The sequence below is a fragment of the Pinus tabuliformis genome, chromosome 7 (genome assembly GCF_031772625.1).
Source record: "Pinus tabuliformis cultivar Carrire ecotype Pingquan chromosome 7, CPIR1, whole genome shotgun sequence".
Taxonomy (NCBI): Eukaryota; Viridiplantae; Streptophyta; class Pinopsida; order Pinales; family Pinaceae; genus Pinus; species Pinus tabuliformis.
The window spans coordinates 1,085,134,833-1,085,148,356 of record NC_142293.1 but is presented as its reverse complement, the minus strand read 5'-3'; the positions used below and the strand labels follow the sequence as shown (position 1 = coordinate 1,085,148,356).

At 37.5% G+C, this 13,524-nt stretch overlaps 1 protein-coding gene across 1 annotated transcript in view; it reads right to left on the bottom strand.

Moving 5' to 3' along the window:
* LOC149251340 (uncharacterized) overlaps positions 1-6,809 on the bottom strand; it is a 201,923-nt gene extending 195,114 nt beyond the window's left edge. Inside the window, exon 1 of the mRNA XM_089453855.1 lies at positions 6,624-6,809. Coding sequence (XP_089309981.1) covers positions 6,624-6,775 — 152 coding nt within the window. The 5' untranslated portion in view covers positions 6,776-6,809. The remainder of the gene's footprint in view (positions 1-6,623) is intronic.
* Positions 6,810-13,524: the final 6,715 nt, after the last annotated feature.

Below are 13,524 nucleotides of genomic sequence, written 5' to 3'. Positions count from 1 at the left end.
TAACTCAATCAATCACAATATCGATTCCTACAATATTATTCGCCAGATTTAGCCATTTGAATTGTTTTAAAAGGGGGAACGAATGCATAATTGTAATCATTCTTAAGCACAAGTTTGCGTATGAGCTTGTAAGAGAACGTGTGCAAGAGGGAGGCTTGAGCGAGTTGATAGAGGGAAGAATTGCCTTGGGAATGTGCTAGGAAATAGGAGGAAATTTCTAAGATATAGGAGTTCCTCATACGCTAGGAAATAGGAGGCTATTTCCAGGATTTGCACAAGGATTTTGGAGCTCATTCGAGCAAGGCAAGAAGACAAGCAGATCAGGGGTCTTGCAGATTGTTTCAAGCTTAGTTCAAGTAGGGAGATCATTGTATTCTGAGTTCTCTATTGAAGCAAGAGTGTTTTGTAAGAGATCTTTGCTCATTCTTCTATCAATAAAATTCTCCAGCAAGCAAAGGGTTTTCACAGTCGGGTTCCCTAGAAAAATTGTGTTTTTGATAGTATGACTGTGTTATTTCTGTTCCTATTCTGCTGCAAATTAAGTAGAGAAAATTTGGTGTCTTGTGAATAGAAACTAGTTTACTGAATTGTTCATTAAGCAGTTGCAGAATTTCAAGGAAATTCTACAATAAATGAGTATAGCTTACAGAGTTGGATAGGTTATTTCATCCTCCTTGAACCATTTAATTAGAAGAAGACATTACACCTATTGCCCATGAAATTTTTATACCTAACTCTCCGGAAATATATTCATTTTGTCAATGACCGGAAAACGGTATCTACATAACAAAAATAGGAAAATAGCTCCCAAAAAAAGGGGGAGGGCGGGAGAAGGTCTCATATTAATGCCCAAGGTTCAGCCAATGGAGCCTTAATTCACTGATGAAGTGAAGTTGACAACTGCCAAGTCATGTGTGAAGGTAACATTCTCGCCATGGTCTGCCCCACATGCATGGCATGAGTTTGGAAGGAAGGAGGCTCGATGCAAGCTCTGGGCAATTTTGCCACAATAGATGTCCCTCAAAGCCATCACCTAGGCCAAAGGAAGTCTGCTCTTTGCGTGTTGCATATCCAAGCATACTTCTCGGAGCACTTTAAAAAATAAAATAAAATTGTAAAGCCTTCTTTAATCAAGGGCAATAAAACATAGGTGGCTGGAAACCTTGATGTTGATAGATAGACCACTTAGGGATGAATGCATGCATTGTAAGCTAGATATACATCCCCTATTATAGAGTGGATTGGTTGGCCTTGACAGCATTTTCTCATAGCGGTGTTTCTGATGAACCACCACAGCCATTGCTTAGTCTACTTGCTTTGATTGCGTGAACCAACATTCAGGCATGATAACGTGTAAAATTTGCTAATTTGTGGTACCCAAATGACTACCACTTAACCTATAACCACAAGCCATGTTGGGAGCTTTGGTATTCTTGTGGACTAAATTACAAACCCATGGCCAACCAACAACCAAGCAATCTAGAATGCAAATTCGTAGTTATGAAGGAGAGCTCAATAAAAACCAGATATGTTTAAAGTTAATCAATCAATTGACCCAATAAAACAATCAATCAATCAAAAATGCAAATTCCTAGTTGAGAAGGAGAGCTCAATAAAACAGTTACTGTGATAGAGCTCACCTCCATCTATGAGGCAATCTCTGATAACTGAGAATAAAATGCACCAATTCAGTCTCAATAAAAACCAGATATGTTTAAACTTTAAAGTTAATCAATCAATTGACCCAATAAAACAATCAATCAATCAAAAATGCAAATTCCTAGTTGAGAAGGAGAGCTCAATAAAACAGTTACTGTGATAGAGCTCACCTCCATCTATGAGGCAATCTCTGATATCTGAGAATAAAATGCACCAATTCAGTCTCAGTAGAGGATAACAATGTACTCCCTCTTACCCATGTTTCCACATATGAGAATGGTACTTCCATGACGTCTTTACCAGGCCAGGTTATAAGAATATACACGGGATCCTATTGTCCATGAAATTTATATACCTAACTCTCAAGAAACACGTTCATACTGTCAATGACCAGAAAACAGTATCTACATTATGAAAATAAGAAAATAGTTCCCAACAAAAGGAAGAGGATAGGACTAGGAGAAGGTCTCATAGTAATGCCCGAGACTCAGCCAACAGAGCTTTGATTCACTAGTATATTAATGCCTAAGGCTCAGCCAATAGAGCTTCGATTCAGTGGTATATTAATGCCCAAGGCTCAGCCAATAGAGCTTTGATTCACTGGTGAGGTGAAGTTGGCAACCACTAAGTCATGTATCAAGTTAACATTCCCACTATTGTCCGTCCAACTTGCATGGCATGAGTTTGAAAGGGAGGCCTGATGAAAGCTCTGGGCAATTTTGCCAGAATAGATACCCCTCAGAGCCAGCACCTAGGCCAAAGGAAGTCTGCTGTTTGCAGTGTTACATATTTGAGCATGTTTCTTGAAGCATTTTAAAAAATAAAATAAAATTGTAAAGCCTTCTCTATTCTAGGTGGCCGGAAGCCTTGCTGTTCATGGATAGACCATCACTCTTACGGATCAGTGTTGTGAAAAGCACAATTAAATCGCGCTTTTTTCCCGCGCCGATTTAATCGCGCTTTTTACACGAAAAAATCGGCTTTTTTGCCGATTTTTTCCGAAAAATGGCGCTTTTTAAAAAAAAGCACTTTTTTAGAAAGAAAAAAACGCGATTTTTTCCGAAAAAAGCTCGGGGTTGCCGGGACAGCACGATTTTATTAAAAAAAAAAAAAATGGTTTTTCATTTGGTCATTTGGGTTTTTTCATGCAATTTTTTTTGAAAGAAACAAATAATTTTTGAGTGGGGCAGCTTAATGATCAAGTCTAGGCCCTAGTATGGATATGCTATTCATGGTAATGTTAAATTCTTAAAGTTAAAGTGATAGTGACATTCTCCTTATTTAAATTTTTAACATTACCATGAAATGACTCAGGATGTTTGAGAGTGGTTCCAGCCTCATTGGATTTCATATGGAGAAAGTAGAATTTTAGATTTCATTTAAAATCCAGCAGACTTATCAGTTTTTCAGGATTTCAGGATTGGGAGATTGTAATGTTTCCAGGTGACACTACCTGCTCGAGCTACCCCTGCCACCAGTAGAGGACGTGGTCTACCTCCTATAGCTCCTACTTCTAGTTCTTCAGCTTCTAGAGCACATCAGACTCCACTACCATCTCCACCAGCACAGGCACCAGCATCTACATCTAGAGGGAAAGGGAAAGCTGTGGCATTTTCTTGCAAGAGGGGCAGAGGAAATCAATAGGATTAGACCTCATTTTATTGTATATGACATTATGACATGATGTGATACATTATCATATTTTTTGTATCTAGAGGGAAAGGGAAAGTTGTGGCATTTTCTCGCAAGAGGGGCAGAGGAAATCAATAGGATTAGACCTCATTTTATTGTATATGACATTATGACATGATGAGATACATTATCATATTTTTTGTTGATATTTTGAGGTTGAGTTGGGACTCAGGAGTCAGGAGTCAGGACTTATCAGGACATGATTCAATGTTATGTGTGATTTTAGTGCTAGAAATGATATTAAACATCTTATATATTAGTTTTTCTATCATATTTATGTGTCAAGGTATTTATTTTATGTTGTAGATGGTTTAGATATTAAAAAAATTGAAAAAAATGAAAAAAAAAATGAACATTTTTGTACCAAACGATTTTTTCCCGCTTTTTTCCGATTTTTTCCCGCTTTTTCCAATTTTTCCCGCTTTTTCCCGATTTTTCCCCGCTTTTTCCGATTTTTTCCCGCTTCGTTCCCCGCGCTGATTTAATCCCACTTGCGCTTTTCACAACATTGTTACGGATGAATGCATGCATTGTAAGGTAGATATAATCATATACACCCACTATCATGGAGTGGATTGATTGGCCTCGACAGCATTTTCTCATAGTCGTGTTTCTGATGAACCACCACAGCCATTGCTTGGTCTACTTGCTTTGATTGCATGGACAACTATTCAGGCATAATAATGTGTAAAATTTTCTAATTTGCAGTACCACAATAACTACCACTTAACTTATAAGCACAAGTTAAGTTGGGAGCTTTGGATTCTCGTGGGCTAAATTACAAACCCACTGCCAACAAAACAACCAATCCACCTATAATGCAAATTCATAGTTGAGATTCGAGAAGGAGAGCTCAGTAAAACCCAAATGTGTAACAGTTAATCAATCAATTGACCCAACAAAACAATCAATCTAAGTTGCAGGAAACGTGGCCCTAGGGGGCGTTTCGCCAGGGGAAACGAAACGAAACGCGTTTCCCCGTACCGTACGGCCTGGAAACGCGTTTCCAAGCCGTACGGGCCACGTTTCCCCAAAAAAAACATTTGTTTTTTAATTTTTTATTTTCTAATGTAGATCTCTTACATTTGTTTGCCCTAGTGTTGATATGCAGTTCATGGTAATGTTAAATTCTTAAAGTAAAAGTGATATTCTCCTTTATTTTTCATTTTCATCCTTTTACTTAAATTTTTAACATTACCATGAAATGACTCATGATGTTTGAGAGTGGTTTCGCCGTCATTGGATTTCATATGGAGAAAGTAGAATTTTAGATCTTACTCAAAATCCAGCAGACTTATCTGTTTTTCAGGATTTCAGGATTGGGGGGATTTCAATGTTTCCATTGGATTTTATCATGTACTAGGGTATGGAACTTGTATTTAATCGAGAGAACAAAGCCCTCTATGCAGGGGAGACTCCCAATAATCAAGAGAATGTAGGGTACTAGGGTATGAAACTTGTATTTAATCAAGAGCACTAAGGTCATTCGATTATGTAGGAGGAGACTCCCAATCAATCACGAGACAAAAAATTAGAAATTTCTCGTGGCTGATTTTGGATATTTCTATTTTCATTATGTGATTATTCATGAGTAAATGTGATGTAAATTTAGATACTTATAGTCTATGCATTGACAATTTACAATTTTATCATAATGTAATAAATTAGAATGTATCATATATGCTTTATGATTGCACATATTTCTTAAATTCCTAATATATATATATATATATATATTCGCGTTTCCAAAATTTGGGGAGGTCGCGTTTCGTATCGCTTCCCGTTTCGGAAACTCGTACCCGTTTCCCTGTTTCGTGCAACCTTGCAATCAATCAATCGAAAATACAAATTCCTAGTTGAGAGTGAAAGCTCAGTAAAACTGTGATTGTAACAGAGCTGACCTACATGTATGAGCCAATCTCTCGTATCCGAGAATAAAATACACCAATTCAGTCTCAACGGAGTATAACAATGTACTTCCACTTACCCATGTTTCCACAGATGTGAATGGTACTTCCATGATATCTTTACCACGCCAGGTTATAAGAATATGCATGGGATCCTATTGCACATGAAATTTCTATACTAACTCTCAAGAACATGTTCATACTATCAATGACAAGAAAACAGTATACTGTATCTACGTTATGAAAATAGGAAAATAGCCCCCCAAAAAAAGGGAAAGGTGGGGAAGGTATCATATTTATGCCCAAGGTTCAGCCAATAGAGCCTTGATTCATTGGTGAGGTGCAGTTGACAACTGCTAAGTCATGTACCAAGGTAACATTCTCACTATGGTCTGCCCCACTTGAATGACATGAGTTTGAAAGGCAGAAGACCCGATCAAGCTCTGGGCAATTTGGGCAGAATAGATGCCCCTCAGAGCCAGCACCTAGGCCAAAGGAAGTCTGCTCTTTGCAGTGTTGCATATCCGAGCATGTTTCTCGAAGCACTTTAAAAAAAAACAAAAAAAGGTTGTAAAGTTTTCTCCAGTCAAGGGCAATAAAGAATGGATGGCTGGAAGCCTTGCTGTTGATAGATAGACCATCAATCTTAGGGATGAGTGCATGCGCTGTAAGGGAGATATGCATCCTCTATTATAGAATGGATTGGTTGCCATTGACAGCATTTCTCATAATCGTGTTTCTGATGAACCACCATAGCCATTGCTTAGTCTGCTTGTTTTAATCGTGTGGACAAACACTAAGCCATAATAATGTGTAAAATTGTGGTAGTCATTGTGTAAAATTTGGTAATTTGGGATACCAGAATGACTACCACTTAACCTATAACTACAAGTTAAGCTGAGAGTAAAATTCGGTAGTTTGTGGTAACAGAATGACTACCACTTAACCTATAACTACAAGTTAAGTTGGGAGCTTTATATTGTTATGGGCTAAATTACAGACCCACGGCCAACGAACAATCGATCAATCTAGAATGCAAATCCATTGTTGAGAAGTAGAGATCAATAAAACCTAGATGTGACTAAAGTTAATCATTCAATTGACCCAACAAAACAATCAATCGAAAATGCAAATTCCTGGTTCAGGAGGAGAACTCAATAAAACCCAAATGTGTCTAAAGTCAGTGAATCAATTGAAAGTGGCAATTTAAAGTTCATAAATCAAATTTCAGGAGGAGAACTCAATAAAATATAAATGAGTTACAGTTAAACAATGGATGCGGTTATTCGTCACTACTTGCAAGGCAAAGGCGAGACTTTGCACAGAGAAACCAATGCTAGTTTATAAAATATTGTTCGGACTCACCTGGGGAATGGTCGAAGGAGATGAGTACCACCAATATGCGCTGGAAGGCGATTGCGAATTGTTATGGAGTTTGTGGTACCTACTGCTGCAGCAAATACAAATAGCTGATGAAGAGGCGAGTACGATGAGATTGTCAGCGTCCTTAGAGCCATTATATCAATGACAACTATGATTCCGTTGTGACATGCCTATTATTATTCTTGGTTCTGATTCCCATTGGACCCTTGTATTGTATTATTATTATTATTCTTGGTTCTGATTCCCATTGCACCCTTGTATTGTATTTATTATTATTATTCTCGGTTCTGATTCACATTGGAGCCTTGCATTGTATTTATTATAACTGCCCCAAGGCATGTTTGTTTTTGCTAAAAATTTATGGCACTTATTCATAGTTTAATATTAGGAATTTAATTTTTGTTATTTTTTAAATTTATTTATTTGTAAGAAAATTGATTGAAGTCTTAATTTATTTATTTGTAAGGGGATTGGTTTGAAGTTTTATTATGGGTTGTTTAGTAACACTCATTTATATTAGTTACTAATTTTTTGTTTTTAGTTTTATTGAACTTTTTTATTTTTTATTTCTCTTTTTTCTATTGACTTATAATTTTTTTCACAATATTTTCAATTAAAAACCACTTATTATTATATTAAAAACATATTTTAATAAATTTAATTATATACATTAAAAAAAACACACACATATATATGTTTGTTAATATAAAAAATATTAATTAATCATATTTCTTAATTTTTGGTGATGGCATTTAACCATACAATATTTTATTAGTTGTTTTATTTTTGTGATTAAATTTTTGTTTTTATTATTATTTTTATTTAATTAAGCAATATTTAAGCTAAGCGGCAAGTACTAGCTACTATGTAGCCCTTGTTCCTAGTCGTTTTACGAATTATTCCCAATGCAACCCGTCCAAAATTATTATGGATTTTATATATGAAAAGAGGCTCCATAGATATGTACCTATAGCATTGAATAAGACTTTTATTTGTGTTTTAAATTTCTTAATATGAAGTTACAATAATGGTTTTATGTTTTTTAATAACCAGTTATATTAAATGTTTTTTTATTAGTGATTTTATTTGTTTATATATTTTGTAATTTGCTCCCCGATCGAGTGTGAGCTGGATCCAATGTGTACGTCTTGACCCATGGACTAATACAACTCCCAAAGAAATCTAAGGCAACCCTATGTATGCATGCAGCACTTGGAGAGGTGGCGATGCGCATGCAAGGGTTAAACGTCGACTTAGAAGGTGGCAGAGACATTAAGCTAGTCGAAAAGGTGAGTTCATCCTCCACTGTGGTTGGTAAATTGGTCAGTGTGCTTCGTTCGTTGTGGATCTGGTCTAGGTTGTTCGTCTTGGGGAAGACATTGTCTCTATCTCTTTCTGGTCAAGGACTCGGTCACTAGTATGTCTCCATTCTTAATTTTGTTCTCCCTACATCTATGGCTCTTCGTCTCTGTCCTCGGGTATCTGGGATGCATGGAACAGTGGTAGTCTAGTGAGATTGGAAAAATAATTCTCTGGATTGCGACATGGTTTGGTCAATGTTATGTGTCGAGTTGTTAGTTTTTTGTGTTCTTGTGTCAACGGTCTATGAGATTTGGCTCTCGCGCATGGGTTCACGCGAGGTTAGGCCTATGGGTTGCTCCAGCTTTTGTTGCACTCCCTGCCTATGTTATTTCGGAATTGTAAGGGTTTTCGTCTCTAGTCAATTCTATTTGGGTCCTGAGGACTCCGAGTATTTATGGTCTTGGAATATGGCCATTGTTGTTTGTAATCATTGGCCCAGTCTTAGTAGGCACAGAGTCGTGGTTTGGTTTGAACTGTGGGAAATGTCTAGTGTCAGTCTTGTCCCTGTGGTAATGGTATATTTCATTTGGTTTCGGCGCATGGTTGTGTGTTGGTCATGGTCTAGGGGCAGCTCATGGCTCAATTGTTCTTTCTTTCTCTAGCGTACAGTTACGTTGCTCGAATTGCTTAAATATGAGATTCATTTGGCCCATTATGGGGTTTTTCCTGTGGATGTTTCAGTCTGTCAGTATAGGCCTAACTATGGGCACTGGTGGAGCAGTGGTGGACGTGGGACTGTAACGCTTTGCTAGTCGCCTATTGACAACAAGCTTTCAAACTAGCTCCTTATTTTGTTGGTTTCTTATGTAATTTCATTGGCAGGTATTTAAGGCTGGAGCAACCCTCGGCAGTGTCTTGCTTCTGAGCTTAGATTTTGTTTGGGTCAACCTCCAAATTTTGAGACAGGCCATTATTTGATTTATAGGTGTAGCAAAATGGTTCATGCCTCTGGTAAGGGAAAGAATGGTCGGGGAGGGCGCGGCTGTGGGGAAACAGAGGAAAGCATCCCCTTCCCAAGTCAGTCAACCTAGCTCATCCAAGGGGACTGTGCGTGGGCATAGATCAACATCTCGAATTATCTAGGAATTCACTCAGGCGTATCATTTGGGCAGTTCGACCCCGATCAAGCAGCTTGTAGTAGATTGGGAAGAGGAGATTAAATGGACAGAGAAAAGTTTGGAAATTGATTTAGATGAGTGGCAAACTTTGATTCTTGACCTTGGTCATACTCGTGGAAGATCCACTCAATATAAGCAAACGATCCACTTATATTGGATGATGAAGAGCCTTCTGGCTAAAGCCTTAGAGCAGTTTCCACCTGACATGCATTTGTCCTCCCATGGACACTCAGATTATACTAAAGAGTTTCAAAAGATTCAATTTCAATTGCAGCAGAAAAATGGACGCCTCAGCTGCATTGAGCAACACATCCCATGTATTTCCCACATTTGTCAGGTTCCACTATGAAGGACCCTGCTTCAGTTGATTCAGCTGATGATGAGTAGAGTGACAGTGCACCCCTGGTTATAGTTTTGTATGAAGCAGTTTCAAATTTTTAGGCATATTATCAGTTATGTTTATAGGTATCTAGCTAGTAGGAAGAAGAAAGACTCTCAAACATATATAGTGTGGCTCGCAAGACTTATTTTTTTGTTTCTGGATGGCTTATTTTGTTGTTAGGTGGCCAACACACCTAGTTTCTCTCAGGGCAGGTTGAGAACACCTAACCTTTAGACATATAGAGGTAACCTGCTTTTTTGATGGAAAATTAATGGAAAGGTGCTACCAAGATTATTATATGTGTGTGTGTGTGTGCAATTAAATTAAACATTTTTAAAGTGATTTTTTTCATATTAGATTAGATTCATTTTAATTCCAAATTTACCAAAGGTTTACAGGGATGAAGTTGCTCGAGGTGCCAACTTTATTTTTATTTTTATTGTTATTTTATTTTATTTTATTTATGTAAATTGATAATTCAACATGTTTTAATTAATAATTATAATTATTAATTTTATTTTAATCCATTCTTATTTTTATATAATTTGTCCAAGTCAAAATATTTACACAACATAAAATAGGAGCATGAGACATTACGTTTCTGTTATATTGGGTTAGTGAGTGCCTCTTGACACAAAAAACTTTATCTTAATTTTTTTTTTTTGTAAGCTGTGGTAGTGCCTTTCTTTTTCTATTTATATAAAAACAAGTTGAACCATATACATCGTTTTGATGGCCTCAACCTGCCCAGATGGGAAACCAGATCTGTTGGCCACCTCAAGTTATTATAAGCCATCCAGTAGCAAAAATTAATAAGTCTACCTATCCATGCTAAATAAACCTCACAGCAGCTAATGCTAAACATGTTCCAGACAGTCATGAAACTATTAAAAAGAAAAGAGAATATTGTTCTCAAAACCAAACATAAAAAGCCACTGCAAAAACTAAACTTCTCAGTCTTCCACGTTCTCAGGTGTTGTTGCCGCGTCCCTTGCTGCTGGAGTTAACTTCTTCAGTGGTTGCTGGATTTCCTCCAGCTTACTGTCTTGCATAATCATTATGATTTGTAGATTTTTCATCTCTTTCTTCATGTTTGGCATGCCCTAGGCTAGCTCTGCCATTTCACCTGCTACTTATTCCAGTGCCTTGGCAAGTAAACGTTTCAGCACCCAGTAAACGTGCAAGGCTTGCTTGTATAGAGTCATTCTTCCCCTGGTGTTCCCCGGGTTAGGAATGAGATCTCCCCATTCCTCCATTTCAGGCTCTGAGTCTTCTTCCATAACATTTTCTTCCAGTTCCTAAATGAGCTTGTGAATGTCAGCATCAGTTCCTTCTCGATATGCCCTTTCAGCCTCTTGCATTGTTTTCCTCATAGTTTTCTAGCTACACCTCTGAAGTGCCGCATGGAGGTCATAGGGTCGTTACGTCCTGACTGGCTATACCTACCTCTTCCACCACGACCTCTTCCACGACCTGGGCATCTTGCTCTTTACAGACGCTTGTTTACCATGACCAACATCAAAGGTTAGATTATCAACATTTACTCTTATTCCCATTTCTTGAGTATCCCTATCCCAGATTTTACCCTCCCCACTCTAGGTTCTCCCGATGGTCTGGCTACTCCCAGGATTCCTTCCCCTTGGGCAAGACAAGTGTATTCCCTCTGTAGTCTTATCTCTCTCCCCAACTACTTGCTTACCCTCCTCAGGCTGCCCCTGAACCCAACACTTGCAGAACCCCAGCATGCCTTTATTCTGGTCTTCGTGGTTCTTTACCTTGTTAGGCCCTTCCTCTGCATTCCTCATCTTGCCCCCCTCCATCTCCTTACTGCGCGCTACAGGTAAGGTTACAGACTCACGTGGACTTCTCCCTCTCTCAGCAATTCCTATCTCTCCCCCCCCTTTGTCATACTACAAAAGATTGAAAGGGATGCAAGAATTGGCTTTGAGAAAACATACTCGGACTTTCACTCAGTCGTAAAAGACACCAATTTTTGCTTAGCTCCGATTTTCTCCTTCCTTTGTTGCGTACTGATCTCTCTTCCTCCCTCAGCCACCCTCATTAACCCTCTCCCATTTATACTGCCTCCCATCACCCTTCCGCCGCCATTTCCTACTACCTCTTCCCCCACTCCCCTATCACCTCGATGCCTCGGGATTCCAACATGCCTGCATGATGCCCTCACGTCCCATGGAGTTATTATGAGAGCGTTTGGTGGCCGGCCTTGCCAGCCTCTCCCCTTCGTTGTCCTCTTGAACGTCCTTTCTCTTTCTCTCACCCCGATTGGGGGTATCTTAAGTTTAATTAATATAAAAAATTGTAAATAGAATATTCTAATTGCTTGGAGAGGCACTTTACAACCTAGTATTATGGTGTGAGGGAGATGATGTCACAAAATGTTACATTTAAAAATAATAAAATATTACTTATATTAACAAATTAAAAAATTACTAATAACAAAAAAAATCAATGTCAACAATAATTAAAATACTTCAATTTACACCTTAATTTTACATCAAATTTTATATATAGAGATAAATATCTTTAGTAACATACATATGTAATTATTTCACTACTTAATATAGATTTGACAAATGGCATGTAAAATAATATTGTGAACACTACATGATATGTAATTCATTTTATGTTGAGTTGACATGTAACATTTAAAACAAAAATATGTTAATTAAAAAAAAAATACTATCAATTATAAATAATATAAAGAAAAAACAAAATAATCAAAATTAATTTATTTCTTATATTTTCACTTTCCATTGTGATGGAGATGTGTAATGAATAAAGTTCATAAATAATATTTTAAAAATATTAATTTCAAATTACAAAGTGGTTTGTGCCCTAGCACAAACAATTGAGCAAAGCTATTCACTGATAAGCTTCTATTTTTATTTGCTATTGAAAAAGGAAGCAGACAGTTACAGATTTATGGTGACTCCCTCTTAGTTGTCAATTGGTTTAATGGATCATCCAAATGTCACATGCACAAACTCCGGCCATCGTTGGAGAAAGTGCTTCTACTAAAAGGAAACTTTGATCTAATATCATGTTATCACATTTATAGGGAAAGGAATGTCATTGTTGATGCACTCTCCATGGAGGGCACGCAACAAATTAGGGGCACATGGAACATCATAGAACAAAATGGCAATGAGCACTATGAATACTATCACGAGTCGTTTATAGGTGATCTTCATTTGGTTGAAGCAGAGGACAGATGACACACAACTCATCACTTATTGATAATGATGGCAGTTTTTTTCTCATGTTATATGTTATGTTTTCTCCATTATGCATACTTATATGACTATGATATTGAATATATCCAAAAAGGTGTGAGGTATAAAAAGCTCTCTGGACATGCTTTTTGTACTCTCTTTTTTTTATGTGATGGCTACAGGATGATAACTCTTAAACATTGATGACTGAAAGGTTGTTACAAAATGGCCTCTTTTGTTAATGCCTTCAAGCACCTACTGCATGTAATTTTCATTTTCATCAAAATAGAAATTATGATTTTTCCACGGGGAAAAACTTAAAAAATACCAAGAACCAATAAAGAAAAAATGGATTATAAATCTAATATTTCAATATGCATGTTAATATATATATGTGTGTGTGTGTGTGTGTGTGTGTGTGTGTGTGTGTGTGTGTGTGTGTGTGTGTGTGTGTGTGTGTATGTATGTATGTATGTATATGTATATGGAGAGAGAGAGAGATGGGCGCTGGTTCTCGGGAGAAGCAAGGGTTTTCTGAGAAGTAGTACCTAGGTTTTGACGCAGATGGTTTTCAAAGGGGGAGGGAACGAAGCTCCCTCCTATCAGAATGTGGTAATGGACAAAGGGAAGGGGTTCGATGCAATATTTGGGGCTCAAGAAAATGTTATGTCAGAGAATGTCAAGGTTCAGCAGAAGTAGGTGGGAAAGGACAAAGAATAAAGGAAGACAAGGGCCTGATAGGAAAGCAAATAGATTAGCAGCAACAACAAAAGTCAAAAGGCTCCATA